The following is a 22747-nucleotide window of genomic DNA, read 5'->3' on the forward strand; positions in this document are numbered from 1 at the left end:
TTTCATCTTCGAGTTTTGTTTTACGAATCGAATCTGTTTATTGAAAATCATAACTGGAGAGCATTAATAATTCAACAAAACTCAACAAATTAAGAAAGACGAAGAGATTAAAAAAGAAAAACTGAAATTGATCTTTTTAATTGGAATCGTTGTTGTAGCCATTCCCAATCTTTTCTGGGTTCTACGTGAAACTGGTATCGGCATCGTGCTTCCTACCGAAGGATGACATCAAGAAGCCTAAAGGAGAAGATGCGCACTTCATCTGGGCACAGAGGAGATCATCAGTGTGTTTGGAGCAAGGGCATTGATGCAAGAGAATATGCACGACAGCTTATGTCAAACTCTATGATTGCAATTCAGAATGAACCCAGAGATTTAATTGATCCGGGAAGAGTTTTAAGGGAAACTTTCTTGAACACCAAAGTTGCAGGATCATCAACCTCTTGTATTGTTGCAGTTAGAGACAAGATATGGTTTCTTTCTACCCAAGAAAAGTAGAAAACCATTTTGGCCCCGTTCGTTTTCAAGTATTTAATGGCAGTAAGTTGATCAATCGGGTAATTGACCACAATCCCGTATTCATTTGCTGTTATATTGTGTTTCATGGTGATTAATAAAGATAAGAGAGTGTATCAGTTACCATACCCAGGTAACTAATACACTCCATGAGGGTGGATAAGCAATTTACTCGCACATCAATAATGTTTTCTTCCTCCCATATTTCTCTTTCCCGAGTCACTTATATCACACAAAGATGTTGGAACTAAATTTATCCAAACAAATTTTACCTCGAAAACACATACTGAATAAACTCATCACTTACCCAAATAAATGAAAACGAAGGGGGCCTTATTGTACAAATTAGGGCATTTGAGAAGATTCTAAAGTAGTCATTCTTTTTGGTTGCAATACTTGCATGCAGCGAATGTGGGTGACAGTGGTTTCATAATTCTCACAAGGACGAGTTAGGTATAGATCTCCTAGAATTCAACAGCAATTCAGCTGTCATGTTAGGGAATTGAGATAAGATTTGATATATGGGCTATTACGATATGGGTGATTAGGAGTTTTCACTAAGATAGAGTTTGTTATCTTAGGGTAGAGTTTGAAACGGATTAAAATAGATTACATAGAGCATTAAATAGAGTCTAAGAGTTTGAGTTTGAATAGGTTAGATCTATGTTTTAATCTATAAATACGATGTAATTATAACACTCATAAATGCATTAGTTTCTAGCCTTCCTTGAATTCTATCATGGTATCAGAGCCAAAGGTTTGAACCTAGAGGTCTTCCATCGTACTTCCTGTGTTTCCGACAGGTGGCCAGAATCCTAGCCACCCACCAAGCCGACTATCTCCATTTAGTATTAAATTTTCCCATCTAGTCATCCATTTAGAAATTTAAAATTTTCTTTTGCCACTAAGTGTTTTATTACAAGTTTTCCCATCTTGCCTGCACCTATGGGTGTAAACGGATCGAATTCGAATCGGATCAGGAAATATCCGGATTTGAATCCAATTAGTAAATCCGATATCCGATTCGAATTCGACTAATTATTTATTTTATATAATTAATAAATATATAAAATAAATATTTTATTGATATTAAATATATAAATATATAAATTATTTATATAACTTAATTATTATTATATATATATTATAAAATATTTTATATATTATATATGAATTAAATAATCGATCGAATTCGGATATTTATCGAATCAAATTAGGTTATATCCAAATTCGAATCCGATTAACTATTTGGTATGAATAGGATATCCAAATTTGACCGATTAGATATTTGAATTGTCTAAATTCGATTTAATTATTTTGAATATCGAAATCGAAATCGGATTTTTAAATACCGTCAATTGAAGACAAGGAGTCAGAAAGCTTCATGAGGGCAAGCTCCACAGCAATAGAACTGACAGAAACTGTTCCAGATGCTATGTTGGTCTCAGTTCGAGCATGCCTATCAATAGTGATTGCATGCTTGAACAGATAGCTGGTGTTCCTCCCAAAACCAACAACACCTTGGCCAACCTTCGCAACGTGTCTATCCTGACCAAGGATTTGTCCTCCTAGAACAAGAGAGAATCGATTGAGGACTGTTCATCTTTGACTTGTTGAACTATTATTGCCTTTTACTCTCAGAAAACGTAGGATCATCATTTATTGAACGTGTTTCATATAAAGATCATTTCATTTTCGAGTTCTGTCGAAGTTCTTGGTCACTTAATGGAGATCGATCTCCTGCTTTTATCAGTTCTTACAGTTTCTTGTCGAACCGCCTTGTTTTTAGTTGAATATCTCAATATCCATTGTCAAGATGATGTGCTCTATGAGGCAATCGGCAACCATTCTCACCATTTCCAATCTCTCAAGATCAAGGCCAAATGCATCTGCTCCACAATCGCGACTCTCGTTGCCTCCCCCCGTTTCCTTTGCAAAAGGACCTAATTTCAATCTCTCAGCCTGTAAACCCCTATATATTTCCTCCCTTCAAGGTGTTGGTTCTTCCAAAGGTGCTAGACCTCGCAAGTCGGTTATTGAGTGCAAAGCACATAAAGCCAATCGGCCACAACCAATTGACGCCAACGTCGAAGATGCTGATTTAGGAGGGTGTGATATACCTATTGGTGTTCCTAGTATTGAAGTGTGTTCTTGATAAAAAAAAAAAAAAAAAAAAAAAAAGACCTGGGATCAGTCCCATCAGATCAAGGTAGTTTGGCCCATAGCGGCCATTCTTTGATTTAGCCTTTAAAGACATTTTGCTGACCTATGAAGGTCTCTATTGGCTATTTTTTGCCCTTTTCAGATTGGCCCGTTGTGGCTCATTTCGTATTGGCTCAAGAACCCAGCCCCTTGTGGCATACTAAAAGTGGGGTCTTTTAATGGCCTATTCTCAGTCTGGCCTATGGTTGGCCCATTGACAATTTTCACCATCAACCCATGGAGATTCTCTCTTGAGGAAGCAATATCATGCTATCAGTACGGCCATGTCATCGTTAGTTTGCCATATTATCATCACAGCAGATTTAGAGATTTGGACATATCATCACATGTTCTCATCATGTTGGTTATCATTTGCCATCATCATCACCATTCCAGTAGGCTTGTTATCATCTTCAAAACAAGACACCATTAAGATCGTCATTTCATCATCTACATGTCACATCCTCGAAGCTATCATCATATTGCAGTCTTTTGTGATCAAACACATAAAGATCTTCATGTGTTTGAGGGGGCGTGTTAGAGAATTGAGATAAGATTTGATATATGGGCTATTATGATAAAAGTGATTAGGAGTTCTCGATAAGATAGAATTTGTTATGTTATGATAGAGTTTGAGATGGATTAAGATAGACTACATAGAATACTAAATAGAGTCTAAGAGTTTGATTTTGAATATGTTTGATCTATGTTTTAGTCTATAAATATAATGTAATTATAACATTCATAAATGCATTATTTTCTAGCCTTCCTTGAATTCTATTATGCCCTTATCAACTTGGAAACAATCCAAAATGTGTTTGACCTATTTCAGCTCTAGTTTGTTGATTAGAACAGTTAATTTGCAATTGTAATTAATTCCTCACATACCAATTTTCATTTTTCTATTGTTCAATTTACCAAAGCAGTAATATATTCCCCCTTATGCGTAAGAAGTTTATTTTGCATGCATATTTGTTGCTTTCCATGTTAAATGTTCCCTGGCTGTAAGTAGGTTTAGAGGAATGGAGATATGGGGTTAGTTGTCCGTGCTACTTCTATGTAGGGGTATTCATCAAATCCAAACAATTGAAAAATCAGATCAAACCAATTAGACTGAACCAAAATTTTTGATTAACCAAACTAAAGAACCAAGTTGACCGGATAACCAATTGTTGGTCTATGTTGCTTATATATAGATATAGATAAAGATATGCATTGCTTCATGAAGAAATTCCTATCAAATGGTTGTTAGACTTGGTTTACATATTGGTCTCTGTGTCCATGTTAGTTTTTATCCTGGCATTTGGGTTCTCTATTCGGCCTGTATATTAAAAATGGTGAATCACAAATGTTAGGAATTCTCATTTGAACAAAGTAAATTATGCCTATTGGAACACAAGTCATAGGCAAATCTATGAATATGTTAGTGTGGACAATTGTCCCCAATAAGATTTAAAAAACATATATATGGTAATAAAAAATTTTAAATTTCTCATAATTGCCCCCACTTGTATTTTAAAATTTTTTATATGGTAACACAAATTTTTTAATTTTTTTATAATTGTCTCAATCAAATAAAATAATTGGGAGTTCATTTATTTATTTGCTTTCGGTAATGAGTAAGGTGTCAAATAATGACCATGTCACAATGATCAAAGATTTATAGTTAAAATGTTTTGATATGAATTTTTTACTTTAATTACTTGATTGCTATGTTGATGTTATGATAATGATTGTCCCCATTGATCAAAGGTCCCAGATCCACAACTAACACAAGTAGTTTCAGCTTGAGACGTATCGGGGCCTCCTGATACGTTTCTACAGTGGATGTTTCGGGGTCTGACCTGTTTCAGGGATAGAAGGGCCTTAAACCATCCATCTGAATCAATTAAAAAAAAAAAAAAACTTAAAAAAGCAAGCCAAGATACAAGCTGATATACCGCATCAAAATTTTTGAACCTTAAGTCATAAGAAGAGGGTTGAAAAAACCTTCACATTGGTCTTAAACTCCTACATAGTCTAATGTTGAATGATTGCATGAATGCCTAAAACTTTGCAACATAATCCTATGAAAACAGGTATTGGAGGTTCCCATTAGTCGGGAGTGATGGACTGTTCCACAACTTGTTTGAGGAGATTATAGATATAATAGCCAATGGGAAGAGTGGGCCGCCAACATATGATAGTAGGGCATGCATTATATAATTCATTTGACAAGTTTCATAGAACTCCCTTCTAAGTAGTCTCAACCATGGCTGGACACAAGCATCATGGAGGCAAGATTTACGACATCACCATCATCATGCCATGTGTTGTCCCCGGGCAGATTGAAGACGAGAGGCACTAAATTCTTAATTGTAAAGATGAGATTCATTAGTTCTGGGTAAGACTGAATTTGCTATTAGACATTCTTAGTTTGGTCAAGACTCAAGACTTTAAGAATAGAAAAACAACCAACAGTCACCATATGTGGAAGAATGGTGGCTGAAGAAAGGAGAAAATATGGGAAGAGGAGGCATAAGCTGATTATTAAATTTGAATCTACCCATATTGCTGCCCAACGTTACATGGCCATGTTTTTTTTCCACTAGCTAATGATCGTTCCTTCATTTGGCTCCATCTTGGAAGGAATCGACCATTGGCCAAAGGAAAGCACCCAATGAAGCTTTGCAGTGTTTTCTTTGCAATTGACATGCGGTGAACAAAAGGAGGAATTTCCTCCCTATTTTTTAAATAAGGTGTTAAGGTATTCCCCAGACGGTTCAGTTCGGTTCTAGATTTTTGGTTAACCAAATCAACCTGATCAGATTGAAAGGAATCGACCATTGGCCAAAGGAAAGCACCCAATGAAGCTTTGCAGTGTTTTCTTTGCCATTGACATGCGGTGAACAAAAGGAGGAATTTCCTCCCTATTTTTTAAATAAGGTCTTAAGGTATTCCCCAACTTAGGTTGTATTGATTTAAGTCGGTTTTTGGTTTGATCCATCAGTTCAAAAAATTTAAATTTAGAAGTTAAATTATTTAAAGAATTGTAATGACATTAAGTAAATTTAAAAAAAAATTAAAATGTAAAATATTTTAAACTAAAAAATATAAATTTTTTCTCACTTTCTCATATATATATATATATATAGTGATCAAATCGATTCAATTTTGGTTGGTTTACAAATGATCAAACAAAAACTAACCAACTCAGATCAAATTGGGTCAGGCTGGTTGGTTTCATTGGTTTGACGAATAACCCTATAGGGTTCGGTAGCATAAGTTTTAATTTATCTAATCAATCGGTATCATAAAAATCCAGGCATCATGGAAACTACTATGTTTTAAAATCAAAATGAACAGTTGAACCAAAAGCAATGTTTAAAGTATCAGAAACACAAAGTATATCGAAAAGACAATTTTAAGAGGCGCATCAAGATATGCTTTGGATATGCATAGATGCGGACAAAAAACCAAGATACACATGGATACGCTATAAAACTCAAATAAATCATAAAATATATATTAATAACAATATGAATAAGATATATATGACCACAAATAAGTTATGTAAACATAAAAAAAGAAACTTATTTTAATGGTTAACATGAATTGTGTAAGAAATCGGAACACAATCGGTTAACTGTTGAAAAATGATAGAAAAACCAAAATGTGTACATATATATCCTATCTTGATTTTCAGAAAATCAAAATGTCATAATATTTGTTAATATATTTACATTTTAATAATCAATTTTAGCGTGGGTGATCATCTGGACCCAGCCCAATACAGAAATACCAAGTTTGGGCTTGGGTTTTGTATTTAGGCTTAGCCCAATTCATATATATATATATATGACATAACATATATATTATATAATGCATAAAAAAAATTATATTCATATTATATGTTATTTAATATAAAATATTATATATTATATATTTTATATATATAAGGCTTAGGCTTGACCCGACCCATAATCACCCCTATAAACATCTATTAAAAACAGAGAATTTGTTCAAGGATAAAAATGGATAAAAGTTCACCAACAAGATGGGTTTGGGCGTAATGGTGGACTCATGGCTTTTATAAAGGTATGATCAAGGTTAAAATCTTTTTAGGACATACTTAAACTTTTACACCCAAAATTAAATGCATTAGCCATTAGGGGATTAACAATAAAAGAAATATTAACGAGATAATGAGAAAAATTAATTGAAAGGATTAGCAATAAAAGAAAGATTAATGAGAGGAAATAATTAAAGTAATAAAATGAGAGAATAATTAATTAAAATAATTATTTTGTAATGTATATACATTAGAGTATTGGCCCGATACAAACGAAAAAGAATAGAAGTGGTTTCTATATTATATCGGGTATTTAATGAAACGATACGTATCGGCCAATACGTTGCAAAAGTAAGCCATTAAATTAAACCCACTCAAACTCTGGTTGAACCAGGAAATCAATGACGTGGCCTCCCAAAGAATACAAAAAGAAAGGACAAAAGTTATTTAATTGTCATAAAATTTGATAGTTGCTATGTTTTATCTTTTTTGTTTTTCCTTCTCAGACATTCCAATTCAATGATTGACACACGTTTTCATTGCATTTCAGTTCAATATGACAACCGAGAGGGAAATCTTCTCTTGGTTAGAATTGGTCCAATTGCTTTAACAATGAAGACGTAGCCAAAAAATACATTAATGTTTCATGTAACTGACAACCACTCCCTGCATGACAAAAATGCAAATATAGTCCATTACTCATCATTCAATCAGAATTCAGTTCCTTTGCTTCCATCTTGGATGTTGAATCAACTGGGTTTTAAAATCAAACATCCTGCAAACGACCAAACAAGTATTACTGAAAGAACCTTTTACCAATGGGTACAGTCGACTCTGAAATGACGCAAAAAAAAATCAAGTTTCATCCTATAGACGAGTAAAAAATTACAGAGCAAAAATATCTGCCATGAAAACGACTAAAAATATTTTCCTCTTGGGCAGCTTCATGTTTATATAGAGCAAAGATAAATAATTCAAAAATGAAGCCGACCCTGAATTCCTGATATTGCTTACCAACTCTTAAGGATGACGAATTTGATTAGGAAAACATACAAGTGCTCAGCATCTTCAAATTCCATTGAAACCACTTTTCTGCTTACTTTGAAGTAAGCAGATAAACTCATATTTGCCCACATAATTACCCTGACTTTTCTTCTCTACTTTGTGATTACATGCATTAAAGTTTACAGAATTCATTTGACACTTGATTCACTAATTGTATGAAAAAGGAAGAGTGGCTCCTATTTCTGGGTATTGAATGTATAAATATAAACTGCAGCATACTTTCATAAATCAAATACTCTTTGGAATTACTTTCACATGCCTGTTATCCCTGCAATAGTCCTAAACCTGTACAGAGGAAAACTACTTTATTCTCTCCTCCCTAGGTTGAGGATGCATGTTCAAACTTCAAAGTAGTTCTCAGTAAATATAGACTGGGGATAGCTGTCCATGAAAAGTTTCCTGGAAACATTGATGTCATATTATCAGCCGCTGGTATTACATTAGCATAGCACTCCATTAACGGCATTGTCATCTTTCTAAGTTTCTGTTGGTGTTGGATAAGGGGTGGGAGTTGTAGATTTTCTTGTACTTTTTCACAAAATTACTTCAAAATTTTTCATTGTGCTTTGATTCCAGCACAAGATTTAACACTTAACACTAGTGCATATATTCTTGAGTTCTTTATTGGATACTTTCAAAGATTTAATTTGGACCAGACAAGCAATACTCTAACTAATTAAAAATAATGATTGCAGCAAAGAAAATGGAATTAATTGATGTAATCATGATGCAAAACACAAAACTCAATCAGATTTTAAGAAAGTTAATCAAGTAGAGTTCATAAATTTTGTAAGTAAAACTCTAATTGGATACTTAACATCATCCCTCACTTTTAACATCATATACTGCTCATTAAGCTCCGCCATCATACACTGACAAAGTACACACATACCTTCACTTAAGAGTATCAAATTACAAGAAAAGGAGAGAAAACTCTCTTATGGCCTGTAATGCACTTGGAATTTAGGAACCATGAATCTGCCAACTAATAGGAAGTAAAAACAAGTTAGTCCTAAGAATTTTCATTAGATAATGCAACCATAAGTTCATTTATGAAAAGAAAACAGGAAAAAAAAAAGGAAACTAGGATACTTGCCATGACAAGACATAAGTCCAAATGAAGGACACAAAGAAAAGAATAACAGGTCAACTTTATCTCCTCCCCCTCCCCCTCCCCCTCCCCCTTCCTCTTCCCCTTCCTCTTCCTCTAGATCCCATTTGATATTGATTTCGACCTTCTCCTCTATCATAATTAAACATACTCATCCGAATCTTCTCTGCCTCTGCTCCAGGATCCCCTTTTACCTGAAAAGGTTGAAACCAGTAATATCAGAACTTCAAATATATACAAGATGGATATAAACTCACAAGTTAGTAAAACTAGTAGTAACAACTATAGTAACAATAGGAGGAAGAACATATACTGATTGGGTTTCTTTTCTAGATGACCCCATTAATTCATGCCACATGGAGAAACCATGTTGCTGATCCAAATACTCCTTTGGATAAGGGACCCTCTGGATTAGCCAATGGCCATTCATTCAAACCCCATGTCCCCTTAAGCCAAAAATCACCAACCTTGTATTCGAACTTTTCCAAAAGTATTAATTGTTGAAAGTTCATATATCTCAAATTTAGAAATTGCCCGTATGGATAGATTACTTGGATTGCAAAGCTTAGGTGCTGAAAATTATCTTACAAATACATGCTGGAGAAGAGTACATGTGGAGCCCATGTGGGCCCCTAATCATATTGATATATGAAAGATTCATGGATCACTTCGATTTCTTTTGTAAGCTAGACAACTAGCATACCTATTCCCATATAACAGTGATGGAAACAATGATGATTATAAATAATAATGATAATAAGAACAAGGACAACAGTAAAAAAAATTACTGACATGACAATCTTCCAAATCCAACTGATCCTGAAGCTGCCAAGCAAGCTCCTCGTCATGGCTAATATCTTGAACATTATTTCGTATTACAGGATTACCCCTTTTCATCCTCTCCCATTCATCAAGAGTAAAAACTGATGATTCTTCCTGCTTCCCTTTCTCTCTATGTTTTCGACCTCCAGATTGTCGATCATCACGGGCTGGCTCACTTATTTTCTGTAGGAGTTTTTGTGCAGCGGCTTGATTTTGAACAGGAACAGCTTCAGCCACTGCAAAGATACATATGTTTGCATCAGTAAAAATCGAAAGTTGACAGGTTTCTCAAAGATGATGCTGATCAGATGATACCTTCTTTGGTCCTGGATTCAGAAGTACTTGGCTTCTCTGCAGAATTCCCAGTTATGGAAGGGGCTTTCAGGCTGCCATCCAACCCATCTTCTTTGGCATTAAAGACCTGATTCTTTACCACTTGCTTTGAATAAGAAAATCCACCTAATTTCACAACACTAGTGCCAGACGCTTTCGAGGTTGACTCAGGAGGATCTACAAATCATTTATACTTTGGCTGTGAGTTGCATTAGGGTCCAGTAGTTGACTGCTATCACACAGTTACCAGTACTAATTGTAAGCACTTGAGAGGATATAAGAGGGAGATAAACAAGAGATAGAGATGTTAAACCAAAAAGGAATCTGCTTAGGTGAAGCTTGTTTTTCCCATTAACATGTGCAACAACTTGGCAATTCAAAGATTTCCTTAAATATTCAATGCATATAACATCATGTCTTAACAGGCTAAAATGCCTAGGTATCACCTAAGGGGCCATTACTTGGAGTAATGGTAAAATCTCAGGCTATCAAGTGTGAGAACGTAGATTCGAGTCTGAGAGAAGCCACTTTGTGCAAAAATGCCAAGGGTTAGGATCGTATCCAGTCTACCCCTCCCAAGACCCTAAATAGCTGGGGCCAACATCGGGTAATGGTCTTTTGGCCTAGGTATCACCTAGATGATTTAATGGTGATAGACTGATTGATGTAACACATTGATCCTAAATTGAACATAAAGATGAACATTCAGTGACCAAGATCAATTCCTAATTCTGAAGTAATGATAATTATTATCCTACCAGCAAGCCCAGAGTCACTACTAACACAGTAGTTGGAAAATCCAGCAGTCATTCAATTACAGGAGATCACAAGCAAGCCTAAAGATCAGACTAGTCAAGCATCATATCTTTATCCTGTTTGCTTTGCATTAGTAGCCCCAAGACTGGATTAAAATTTGTCAGGTCCACAGCTGGCAGAGCCTATGAGTCATGAATCAATGTTTTACAGACAAAGGACTCCCTTGAAGAGACAACATGCATCACCCAGTTGCATTGAAGAAAAAGAAGAGTTGGATAAGGGATCTACTAAAAGCAATGCACTTAATATTGTATCTGCTCAAATCTGCAAATTATCCATAATTCCATATTAACTTCATGGAATCTTCTAGAGCATTTCCATCAACTCACGTTCATTTCATCCCCCTACCCGCATCCTTCTTATACAATCCAACCTTGTTGACTGAGAAAATATTTACACCCACTAGAACCCTTTTTTTCTGCTTCATCTCTCTAGTTGACTGTCATGGATTGTGGAATCAGCACAGAAAACAATATCTACTACAATTCAACACGTCTACTGGACGGTAGAGGAAGGAGCAATTTTACTGAATGCCTTCTCCAGTGGCAAAGAAATTGGTGCCAGTAAGGGCTACCCAACCATGAACAAAGATAAAGATGATTTTTTTATCTACTAATAATCTATATTTGTACCACCCACATCTCTTCTCTCTTCCTACTCATAAATTCTCTAGTAGGTTCCAAGTTGCAGCATTGGTTAGCAAAAAGAGAATGTATATGGGCAACTAAAGCACACGTAAGAAGCAATCTATAGCAAGTTGAAAGGGCAAGAAGGGCTAGGGGCAGACCAAAAAGGACATTGGTTGAAGTAGAAAGAAATGACATAAGTGCTCATAATTTAACAATAAATATAGCATTGAACAGAACAGAATGGCAAAACAGGATTCATGTAGCCAACCCCATATAATTGGGATAAGGATTAGATTATAATGTGGGGCCTTCCAATATTCCTAAGATCAGATTTTCTCCCTAAACCTCTCTTCCTCCTCCTCTGATGTTTAGTCCATTCACCTAGCAAAATAGTACCATCCAAATTTGATTTCAATAACATATTGATCTAAGAGTTGGAACTTTATTACTATGATTCAAACTTAATTTAATGAAGCATTCTTAACTTCGCCTCATTAAAACTCATATAAAAAGCTTGCATCCATCACTCCAACTGTCAGTTCCCCTGAATGTGAAGAAGTTGTCAAGGTGACGCCTAGGCGGGCGCTTAGGCAACAAGGCGCCCTTGGAGGCTCACCTCGCCCAGTCGCCAAGCAGTTTTGTGGACTGTGGTATAAAATACTTTTATATTATTATTTTTTGACATTATAATATTAAACTAGAATATTCATTTTATGTGCTTATATACTAATTTCTTTTTATTATTTTCTTATTTGTTAGGGTTTAATCAACACAAACATTGCCAACTGCTGTATTGAACCCATAGTTTAAAGTGTCGATACACTTCTGTGTGTCGGCAGAGGTGTATTAGTACTTACAACGATACTCCCCCTATTTTTTATTTATTTGGTTTTCGGTTTCATTTATATATATATATATATATATATATATATTATTTAAAAAAATGGGACCTCGAAAACACCTGCAAACATGTGTATCAGAACCCCAAAGATACAATACAATACAGCCGATACGGGGTGTATCTTATTGAAATTTTGATCCTTGATTGAACCCTCAAAGATTTCAAAACCTGAACCAATAAGCAAGGGAAGAACTTAAAATTTTGTCTAATCAACACATTTTCTTCTTCCACCTTTTCTTTTCTTCTTTTCCTATAACAAAAGTAGGGGTTCAGCCCTATATTTTTTGAATTTTCTTTCCTTTGTTCTTTTTCTTCTCATAAAATGTTGATTTTCTAGACTTAAACATGAAATTTATACTTCTCTTATGAAAATTATGGATCATTATTAAAAAAATATGGTTATGGAACCTACGGAACTACCCTAGGATATATGGTTTTACTTTAAAAAAAAAAAAAATCCATCGCCTAGGTGACTAGGCACCCCCCTGCCGCCTAACCTCGCCTTGGTGCCTTGAAAACTATAGAATGGGTACCATTAAAAAGAAAGAAAAAGGATAAAACAAAACAAAACAAAATGGTGCTTAATTAGAGTTTCCATCAGGAAAAAAATATATATCATATAACTAAGTACACCCCCCCACCCCCACCCCAAGCCTAGTCCTCAGCTTTCTACATGGAGAGTTACATATAATTTACCAAACTGGATTTTTATAGCCTAGGTTAACCTAATAAAGAGGTCTGCTACGTATCATAAGGAGCTGTTCATACCAGAGGTTTCTTGAATTTCAAGCAAAAGCATCTTCTACACCAATTTGAATAATGGGCATGCTCGTTTGGGCACTTCATAAAATAATTATGAAGCTAGTTTTCTTACAGAAATGGAAATTTCCTTAGAGCAAGCCTCGCTTATCATAAATAAGGCAATCCTATCTGTACAACAATTTATGTCTTCATTTTATGTTTAAACATCAAATTCCATTGGGTGATATTGTTTATGGATGGTTGAGAAAATTGTGTTGGACTTCGGCTATAATGTATATTGTTCACTTCTTTGTTAATTACAAATTGGAGGAAAAAATAAGTTGCTCCAGGAAATCTCCTTAATAAAACAAGGAATCAAAACCTTGAGAAGGAATTATGAAATACTATAGAAAATTAAAATTTTTAAATGAAAAGGTTTGATATACTGACATGAAGCAATATGCTGCTGAACAATCTGATGGGGATGTGCCCCAATTTGCAACTTCTCAAATGGAGGTGGACCATCAATTTCGATTTTTTGAGATACCCTCAAGGATGAGCGGGAGAAACTTGAATATTTCTGACTCATCTCCCATTCTTCATAAAGTGATTGAACAAGTCCTCCTAATATAGCTATTGTTTTAGGATTGAGACACAATATACCATTATGTACTGCAGCTTTGTTTTCCAAACGGACCTACAGAAAAAGAGGGAACAATTTCTGCAGTGGTTAACAATAATAAATAGATGAGGAAGTACATATCTCAGCCTTTAGGACCATTAAAATCACACTAACAAGAAAATGCAATGAATCATATGCATGCTAAGATAAGTTCTGTCTGATTCCATTAAAACTGTTACCACTTTCTTCAGAGTTAACCCATGTAGTAATTTCATGGTACTTCATATACTGATCACAAGATAAATCGATTTCTAGCTGAGACTCAATCTCATAGCCAGTTGGCCACCTTCCTAATATTGTTCACTGCAGCAACTTTCGTAATAGAAAACGACACAGAAAACATATGAACTTAGATGCATGTAATAAGAATTGGAGGAAGTAGATGATGCATTCAGAGAAGGAAAGAGAATCAGGAAGTGGGAACACCTAAGCCTCAAGACCCAAAAACAGTTTGAAGGTGATAGAGCTAAAGGAAACTATGGTGGAAACACTGGTAGTTATAGTAGTTGACAGAGTAGAATAGTGGAGTGGGTTGAAACATTATTTGTATTCCAAGGAACCTGATTCTTGCCAATGGATCTTCAGCTTTTTTTCCATCTTAAGAGGGGCATTCATCAAGGTGAGTAGGTGACCCTCTTCGTACATTCATCTGTAGAAGCTATTACTGATCTAACTCTAAGAACAACCGGAGGATTTTCCTGGAGAAGTCTTCGGTAAGTGAAGATGTTTGAACTGCTGTATGAACTGCAAAGCTCTAATTTACAGAGTGTCCCAGTTTATGCAATGTTTATGAATTCTCCACAGTGACATATTTGAATCACTTAAAAGATTTTCTGCAGTAGATTAGGGTTTACTCATCACTAGAGAAACTTGTGAAGATTTTACATAGAATGCTAGAGCCACACATCCCTTTCTAAAACCATGTAGGTAGATTAGAAAAATGCTTTCAAAATACTATATAATAGCAGGGAGAGAGCATCCATCATAACTCGATCAATCTTATAAGGTTGGTTACTAGACTTAGCTTTCCCAGTTTATTCAGCTTTGAAATAACAGACTGATGCATCACCAAAAAATAGTATCCCCCTTAAGTAATGAATCCTGTATTTCCTCACCCCTCAGCTTAACTAGGAATCGGTAATGCCTATGGTCTCAGTCCTGAAAAAGATAAACATTTTTTTTGACAACTAGCTGTTAGAAATGTTTCTTATAATAAAACCACCAGAAACACGTTTCTACCTATTCTTTTTATTTTTTTTAATTCTTGGTTTTCTGCAGCTAGTGCATCCTCACTTATCAGGAAAATGTTTTTTTATAATAAAACCACCAGAAACATGTTTCTACCTATTCTTTTTTTTTATTCTTGGTTTTCTGCAGCTAGTGCATCCTCACTTATCAGGAAAATATGAAGTTAGTTAAAAAAAATTGGAACAGCATTTTCAATTCAACTCCTGACAGTACAAGTGGCAAGAGCAAAGATGCAAACAGACAATTCTTGTTGAGCCATCATATATTAATTAAGTCCATATCTTTCATATGATCTAATAGTTTATTAGATTGTAAAATGAGATATCTAAATAGAATTAAGGGTTCAGCTATGATACTGGAAAAACTTGTAACCAATCAGATGGGGGGGGGTTGATTGGTCAAAGCCCTCGGTTATCATGCCTTTCTGGCAGCATAGGTTTTCCCTAGAAATAAAACAATGATTCGCATTACATTACTGAAAGAAGGGTTATTGCCGATGTTTTGCACGAATTGTTCACTTTCAGACATGAACCCAAGATTGTCATCTCGAGAGTTTACCAGACGAAGCAATGGCCCCATGTTATGTCATATAACTGATAACACATACGAATCTAAATTTTCCAGACAGAACTTTGCACTAGAAAAGGCAGAACACAGGTTTTGCTAAATGAAACTTATAGCCATGTTAGAGTATAATTAGGATGTGGAAATGTGATGAACAGTAGACGATTAGGAAGGAAGAAAATGTCATATTAGTTGAACTTTTAGGTGATAAAATCTGACACTAAAATTCCTTTATGTGTAAGAAACCCTGCAATCTAGGAACCCAACATACGCCAACTCTTGTATCTGGCAAATCTCTATCGTATGTAGAAACAAGTTGATAAAAGCTGCTAAATAAAGAAAACCAGTATACCTTGGTCCCGGGAGCAATATTGTCTTTCATCGACGGTATGGAAGAATACTCTATAGCCACTATTTCCGAATGTCCGTCAGTAAGACCAAATCGAAGAAGACGCCTACTGTGTGAAATTTTAGAGTAAGCCTCAACGGTGCTCTGAGATATATCTCTTACCGAAACAACCTATTTAATTGGGAAAAAAAAAAAAAAAAAAGAGATAGACCAACGAATCAATCAACGGATCGAAAAGCAAACAGATAAACAAAAAACCAATGAAGCCCTAGTCTTCCAGAAAACCCATCAATTAAAAAACAAAGAAAAAAGCTGCACAAACAGAGAAATAGAAAAGTGAGAAGGGTGAAATTGAAAGGAATAAAAAGGGAAAGATAAAAGAACAGTTTATCAACGAGGACGTAGAAGTATAAATAAAGGTTGGAGATGATAAAAAACAAAAAACTTACCTGAAGAACTTTTGGACCTTGAAGATGGGTTGATTTCTTAATCGTAGAAAGATCGGGTAGCGACTTCCCGCCGATAGACTTCAAATCCAGGTTTAGAAGCTCTGATTCAACGGAATCAACAGAACCCAGTTCACCTGATAAAGCAATATTAATTTGAATCAGACCTTTTACTTCTTCGACGTCTCTGAAACACCAACCTCTTCGAATCAGCGCTTCTAACACAACCTCCATTGTTCTCCTTGGCGGGTCTAACACCTATTTCGAATGAATATTGCGGGAGCTTTTATTAATCCTATTTTTGTAAACTTCTAAGTACTACCCCGGTGAACAAAGCGGAATATCGGCTACATTCAAGGGCATTTTCGTTCACAAAGAAAAGGAGAAATTAATAGAATTTGAAAAAATTCGTGAACTAGGTTGTGTCAAGTCGGTTCCTGGATTTCAAAATGTGTCTATTAATTAGTGAAAATTCCTATACTTTGCACTTAGTGAGACTTTGGTCGTTGAACTTCAAAATGCGATGTTAATTTTTACCGTTAACCGATTGTTAAGTGGCATTCGAAAAAAATATAAATTAATAATACTTTTATATTACTTTTTATATATTATCTTAAAAGTATTTTAATGTTTTAAAAAATTAGAGGGGAAAATTAACCAATTTACCTGCGTTCGAATTTTAAATTTATGTGAGAGGCACGCTAAGTTTTATTTTATCGGGTATCAGTAAAGCGACACTCGGGTAAATTGGTTTCTCGAGTGGAGGGTAAACAAATAAAAAGTAATATCTCAAAATTGCCCTCACAAGATAAAGAGTCTCATCGACCTTTCTTTCCCAAGATCGGCTCTGCATTTCTCATCCTCCATTCTGTTTTTCTCCTCTCACCTCTGGGTCAGCATTTCTTCTCCTTCATTCCGATTTTCTCCTCTCACCTCTTGGCTCTGCATTTTATCTCCTCCCTTCCGTTTTTCTCCTCTCATACTACAACTCTCCCACCGCTCCTGTCTCCCTTCAAGAAGAAGAGGCAACTATCTCTTCCGCCTCTCTCTCTCTCTCTCTCTCTCTCACTCTCACCAGTCACCACCGCTGCTGAGTTCAAAACGGCAACCAGTCGCCATCGCGGTGATACCTCTCAAGCCCTAACATAACCCGCCGAAGAGCCAATATTTCCCTTTCATCACCGCCAAACAAAGGACTTACTTGAATCATCTTCAAGAGACGGGTATTCTTCCGTAAAGGCGTCAAGGCCTCCAGGTTGTATTCCGCTCAGACATTTCAGCTTAGTAACTTACAGCAGAAAACGAAAACTTGTTTCTATCGTGTCCGCCGGTTTTCTTTTGCTTGTGTGGTAGGAGAGCTGCTAGCTGTGTGATGGCTGCGGCAGCTCGATCAATTGCTGGGTTCACGGAGTTTGTCAAGTATGGTGTTTCGCTATCGCCAATTCGAAGCCGCCACTCCCTTGCCTCAGCTCGTTATGTGAGTATGTCTTCTGAATTCTAAATTTATCCACCTTACTTCATTCTTCTTTGAATATTAAAAGGAAAGGAAAAAAGGTTGGTTATATAAATCATAAATGGATGTTATCGTGGAACAGGGGTACTGGATTTGCTCGCTATTGATGAATGGATGCTGAGGAGACCCAAAAATCCCAATCAGAACTGTTGAGACCAGGACGTTTCCGGTGGTTGGAACACCAGCAATGGCTATGGACAGTCTCTAGTTCAAACTGATCGTTTGTATGCTTGATCAGTACTGTTGTTTATGATACTATTTTTATTGTTTTCTAGATTTTGTTACCAAGACTATGGAGATTATGGTGGGTATGGTACTCCGGGGGTCACTATCTGCCCTCATCAGGGTACTTTTCTTGCAGAGAGCACGAAATGCTGTAGATGTATCAGTTGCATTGCCTTCTAAAGGAGCCAAGGGGCAGAAAGGCCTCACAGAGCGTCAACTGGGACTTTTGGGTATAAAGTCAAAGCCAGATTAATGCAGAGGTATGTTTTTATTGAGTCCGCAGCTATCTACTTATATACTCTGCTATCTGCTTATATACTTTGACCCTATAGTTAGAGGTATCCTATAGTTAGTTCAACTCCATTTTTATTGAGTCCGAGCTTCTATAGTTAGAGGTATCCTTTTAGTTAGTGAAACCTGAAGTTTCTAGCCTTACCATAATGCAGAAATTTATTTGATTCATTGTTCTGCTTCTGTATGTTTTTATTGATTTTTTTTTTTTTTTTGGTATCAAAATAGGTGATTAAGGGACTTGACGAAGGAACTTTGAGCATGAAAATTGGTGGTTAACGTCGACTCTACATGTACTGTTGGAATGCCATGATCTCTGGACTTGCACTTTATGGTTATGGCCAAGCTGCTCTAAGACTATTCGATGGTATGAAAGACAGACACATAAGGCCTGATGACATCACCTTTGTTGCCCTTCTAAGTGCGTGTAGCCATGCAGGTTTGGTTGAGGAGGGCTACCAGATATTTGAGTCCATGGAGGACTTTGGGGTCCTGCCCAAGATGGAACATTATGCGTGTATGGTTGATCTTCTGGGTCGAGCTGGTCTCCTTGACCTTGCATACAGTTTCATGAAAGCCATGTCATTTGAACCTGGTGCAACTGTGTTAGGCGCTTTGCTTAGCTCTTGTCTGGTTCATGGGGCTGCTGAATTAGCAGAACTGTATCAAAGCATATCATCGACAAGGCCGGTTGTTTGAGCGATGGAGAGTACATGATGCTGTCTAACATGTTTGCATTGCATGGTAGATGGAAAGAAGCAGATAGCTGGAGAAGAATCATGAAAGAAGCAGGGATTAGTAAAGTTGCTGGTTGTAGTACTATAGAGGTCAATGGTAGAATGTACAGATTTCTGGCCGGAGACAGAGAAGGTGGTTAAGCGTAGCTTGACGACATCAGGACCTCAAGAATACTTTATTAGAAAAGCTGGGTTGTATGAGTTCGCTTGATAGTTGATACTTGATATCAGCATATCAGCATCAATCATAAACATGTCTGATCCAGCTTCTAGCATCTTTCAGCCCTTCTAATCAGCAAATCAACATCTTCAACAATTTCTGTTAAAACAAAACAATGGTGACACTAGTAAATAAGTTAATAGGTTTTGGATATCTAAGGCTAACTGTATTGTGAAACAAAGAGCACTTTCTTCAATGTGTTTATTGAGGCTGAAGTATCCATTATACAGTTTACTAAAATAGCATACATGCAGGATATCTGGGGCAAACAGTCCAGTCACTTGTTGCCTTAGCTTTTCTAAACCAAAGCCTTACAAGATGCTTCGATTTTAGACCATCTGACAGCTTTTCCAATTATCTATTCAGTTGTCAATTAATTATTATTTCTGTTTTCTGTTTTCAAGTTTCAACAGTCTTAAATGCCCAAAATAATGGCAGATGGTGTTTACTTCTATCGTTCCAAAGGAAATTTTTGAATTAGGCTCAAATTAGGTTTAAAAGAAGAGGCAGCATGGTTTATTTCCAAAAATTTTAGGGGCATTTAAGACTTTGTGACATGGTTTTCAAACCCATGTCCAAAGGGTAAAATTAGAAAGTGAAGAAAAAAATAACAATTTATCAAAAAAATGGGTGTTGCCCAAGTGTTAACAGGAAAAAATAAAATGTTGAATTTGGCCTCCACTATTCTTCAAATTTCAAAATAAAACCCAATAAAAATAACAATTTATCAAAAAAAAAAAAGGGTGTTGCCCAAGTGTTAACAGGAAAAAATAAAATGTCGAATTTGGACTCCACTATTCTTCAAATTTCAAAATAAAACCCAATTGATTAATTATATATTTTCCAGCCTTGCTTCGTTTCATAATCGTTTCTGAGAGACTTTCCTTTGCAAAGATCACTCCGTATTCGTCTTCATTTTCCGTCTCTATTTCCATTTTTGCCTCTGTCTCCGTTTTCCATCTCCATCTCCATTTTCGTCTTCGTCTCTACCTCTCCCTCCGTCTCCATCTCTACCTCTCCCTCCGTCTCCATCTCTACCTCCATTTTTGTTTTCCGTCTCCATCCAAGCAATGCATGATGCTCAAAACAGCACTAAATCTATTTGTGTTCATGCTTTTGTCGTTGTCTCATGCTCTCTCGTCTTAATCGCATCACGCTCTCTCACACTCTCACGTTCCCCACATTTTCTCTAATTTTAGGCAAGAAATATCCATTTTCGGTGGCTAAGTTCAAAAGCATGCACCATTTTTGAAATAAATAATGTGGTTGAGATGCTCCTGGAGCATTATCAGTGGCTAAGTTCAGAAGAAGCCACCACCGCCTCTTTCTCGATAGTATTTTGGATGGAATGATATTTTCTGTGATGGATCGAGGCACAATTAGTTCTGAGTTTAGCTCTTATATATGGTGTACTGTGTTTTACTAACAATAGTGCTCAATTTGTTCATTTGTTGGGTCTAGTAGAGGTACCTTCTCGTGAGTAATTAATGGCAATCTTTTGCTAAACAGAGACAGTGAGGAAATGTGTTGTTATTTTTCTGGATGCTCTGTCAGCTATTTTGGCTTTGAAGTCAGAAGCTCAAGACTTTCATGCTGGAAACTTTGGTCTCTCTTATACGGCAGAAGTTCACCCCCAGGAATTCGATTTCCGATGGTTGGGCTTGTTATTACGAATCGTGGCGGCGGATCGGACGCCCTCGGCGGCAGTCGGGCTGCTCTCGCCCGAGCTTGAAAGCTCACCAGAATGATTGTTAGCAACTCCATCGATGCCACCGCGCTCTGTATATTTTCTCTCTTCAACATCTCTCCTTGGTTCTGTAATAAAAGCTTCACCCTTTTGATCGGTGCCACCGCGCTCTTTGATATCGATACATTGACTCCTACCATTACAAAATCCGTGCTCATGACTTTCGAAGCTTCTTGCTGGAAACTTTGAAATAAATAATGTGGTTGAGATGCTCCTGCGGCATTGTCGGTGGCTAAGTTTAGAAGTAGCCACCATCACCTCTTTCCCGATAGTATTTTGGATGGAATGATAATTGGGGCATTTTTGTAAGACAAAATGCAAGAGGCATTTGTACTTCAAAGGATATCAACGGTAGGCATTCTAGTGCTGGATTCTTTGCCCCTAAATGATCCAAAAGTGTAGCGATAAGAACTAAGTGCCGCAATAATCACACGAAGGTGATTAATTCAGAATTTGAGAACTCAAACCCAGAGATTCCCCGCAGTCTTCTTCGAGAAGCCCTCGCCTTTGGGAACCGGAGAAGGACTTGCTTCGGCGGAGTTCGGGGAAGAAGGAAGAAGAGGCTTCCGATGGCGGTCTAACTAGATCGACGGAAGGATCCGGTAGGAATGAGATGAATTTGGCGGGGTGTAAACACAGTCAAAGTAGGGGTAGCTGTTCGAGAGGAAAGGGACGAAGGTAATATTGGGTTTTAAAAAATTTTAAAGCGTAGAGAGTGTCACTTGTGTACGGATTTAACGGGAAATTACCATATGCTAATGGGAGGGGTAGAGCTATCCAATTGTCAAAAAAACTTTGGGTTACTTTAAAGATAATATGTAACAGTAAAAGTAAAAGTACAGTTAGTTAATTTCGCAAGCATTACGGATAGTTTAAGAAATTTACTCTTTTCTTTATAAACCATCTAAATGTTTACAAAAATTAACTCTTAAACTCTTGCCTCTTCTATTGAAGAAATTTGGGGTTATGTATTAATGGGCATTCCGGTGACCTCAACTTTTTTAGATAAAAGAAGCAATGATTTGGGATTGTTAATTTTTTGTCAATGTTTGGATGGTTGATAAAGAAAATCAAATGACACTTAAGGGCATTTGTGTCTTTTTCAAACATCACTTAACAGTTAGTTAACAGTATGTATTAAATTAACACATTTTGAAAATTCGGGCACTGAATTGTCACATTATAAAGTTTGGGGACCGAAGTGTCACTAAGTGCAAAGTATAGGGTACTAATCAGGAATTTTCCCTATGAATTACTTGAATTTTCAAGTTGTCTAAAAGATCATTACCATTAGTTGGCCGTCAATAATACCATCTTGTGACATAAGTGTGCATTAAATAATTTCAAAATGATGAAATTACCCTTTATGATATTTTTCTAACCATTTTACCCACTCTGTCTTAGTGCTAAAAGAAAGAAAGGGGAAGAAGGGTTATGAAACTGGACAGGTGATCATCTTATTATACTTGATTGTTGAATGGGGGAACTTGACCAAGGAGTGGGAGCTTCAATAGTTGATTGGTGTCCAGTTTCATAAC

The 22747-nt window shown here is 36.3% G+C and overlaps 1 protein-coding gene and 2 long non-coding RNA genes across 3 annotated transcripts; 1 reads left to right on the forward strand and 2 right to left on the reverse strand.

Moving 5' to 3' along the window:
- Nucleotides 1–7274: 7274 nt before the first annotated feature.
- Nucleotides 7275–16998, reverse strand: LOC148842778 (tudor domain protein (DUF1767)). The gene is made up of 8 exons (XM_088960031.1): nucleotides 16480–16998; nucleotides 16034–16201; nucleotides 13638–13884; nucleotides 10083–10277; nucleotides 9738–10003; nucleotides 8931–9139; nucleotides 8727–8819; nucleotides 7275–7544 (listed from the first exon to the last, which is right to left on the reverse strand). Exons 1-6 carry the CDS (start codon nucleotides 16708–16710, stop codon nucleotides 8987–8989), a joined length of 1260 nt encoding a protein of 419 aa, XP_088816157.1. The 5' UTR covers nucleotides 16711–16998; the 3' UTR covers nucleotides 7275–7544; nucleotides 8727–8819; nucleotides 8931–8986.
- A 316-nt stretch (nucleotides 16999–17314) lies between these two features.
- On the forward strand, nucleotides 17315–19702 carry LOC148842779 (uncharacterized). The gene is made up of 6 exons (XR_016103853.1): nucleotides 17315–17731; nucleotides 17830–17953; nucleotides 18072–18213; nucleotides 18351–18474; nucleotides 18734–18872; nucleotides 18945–19702. It is a non-coding gene; the product is annotated as an uncharacterized LOC148842779 (long non-coding RNA).
- On the reverse strand, nucleotides 18760–21883 carry LOC148842780 (uncharacterized). Its single transcript, XR_016103854.1, has 2 exons — nucleotides 20933–21883; nucleotides 18760–19561 (listed from the first exon to the last, which is right to left on the reverse strand). It is a non-coding gene; the product is annotated as an uncharacterized LOC148842780 (long non-coding RNA).
- Between the last annotated feature and the right edge of the window lie 864 nt (nucleotides 21884–22747).

This window comes from Nelumbo lutea, chromosome 8 (assembly GCF_056320005.1).
Source record: "Nelumbo lutea isolate HS-2025 chromosome 8, American lotus-T2T, whole genome shotgun sequence".
Classification (NCBI taxonomy): domain Eukaryota; kingdom Viridiplantae; phylum Streptophyta; class Magnoliopsida; order Proteales; family Nelumbonaceae; genus Nelumbo; species Nelumbo lutea.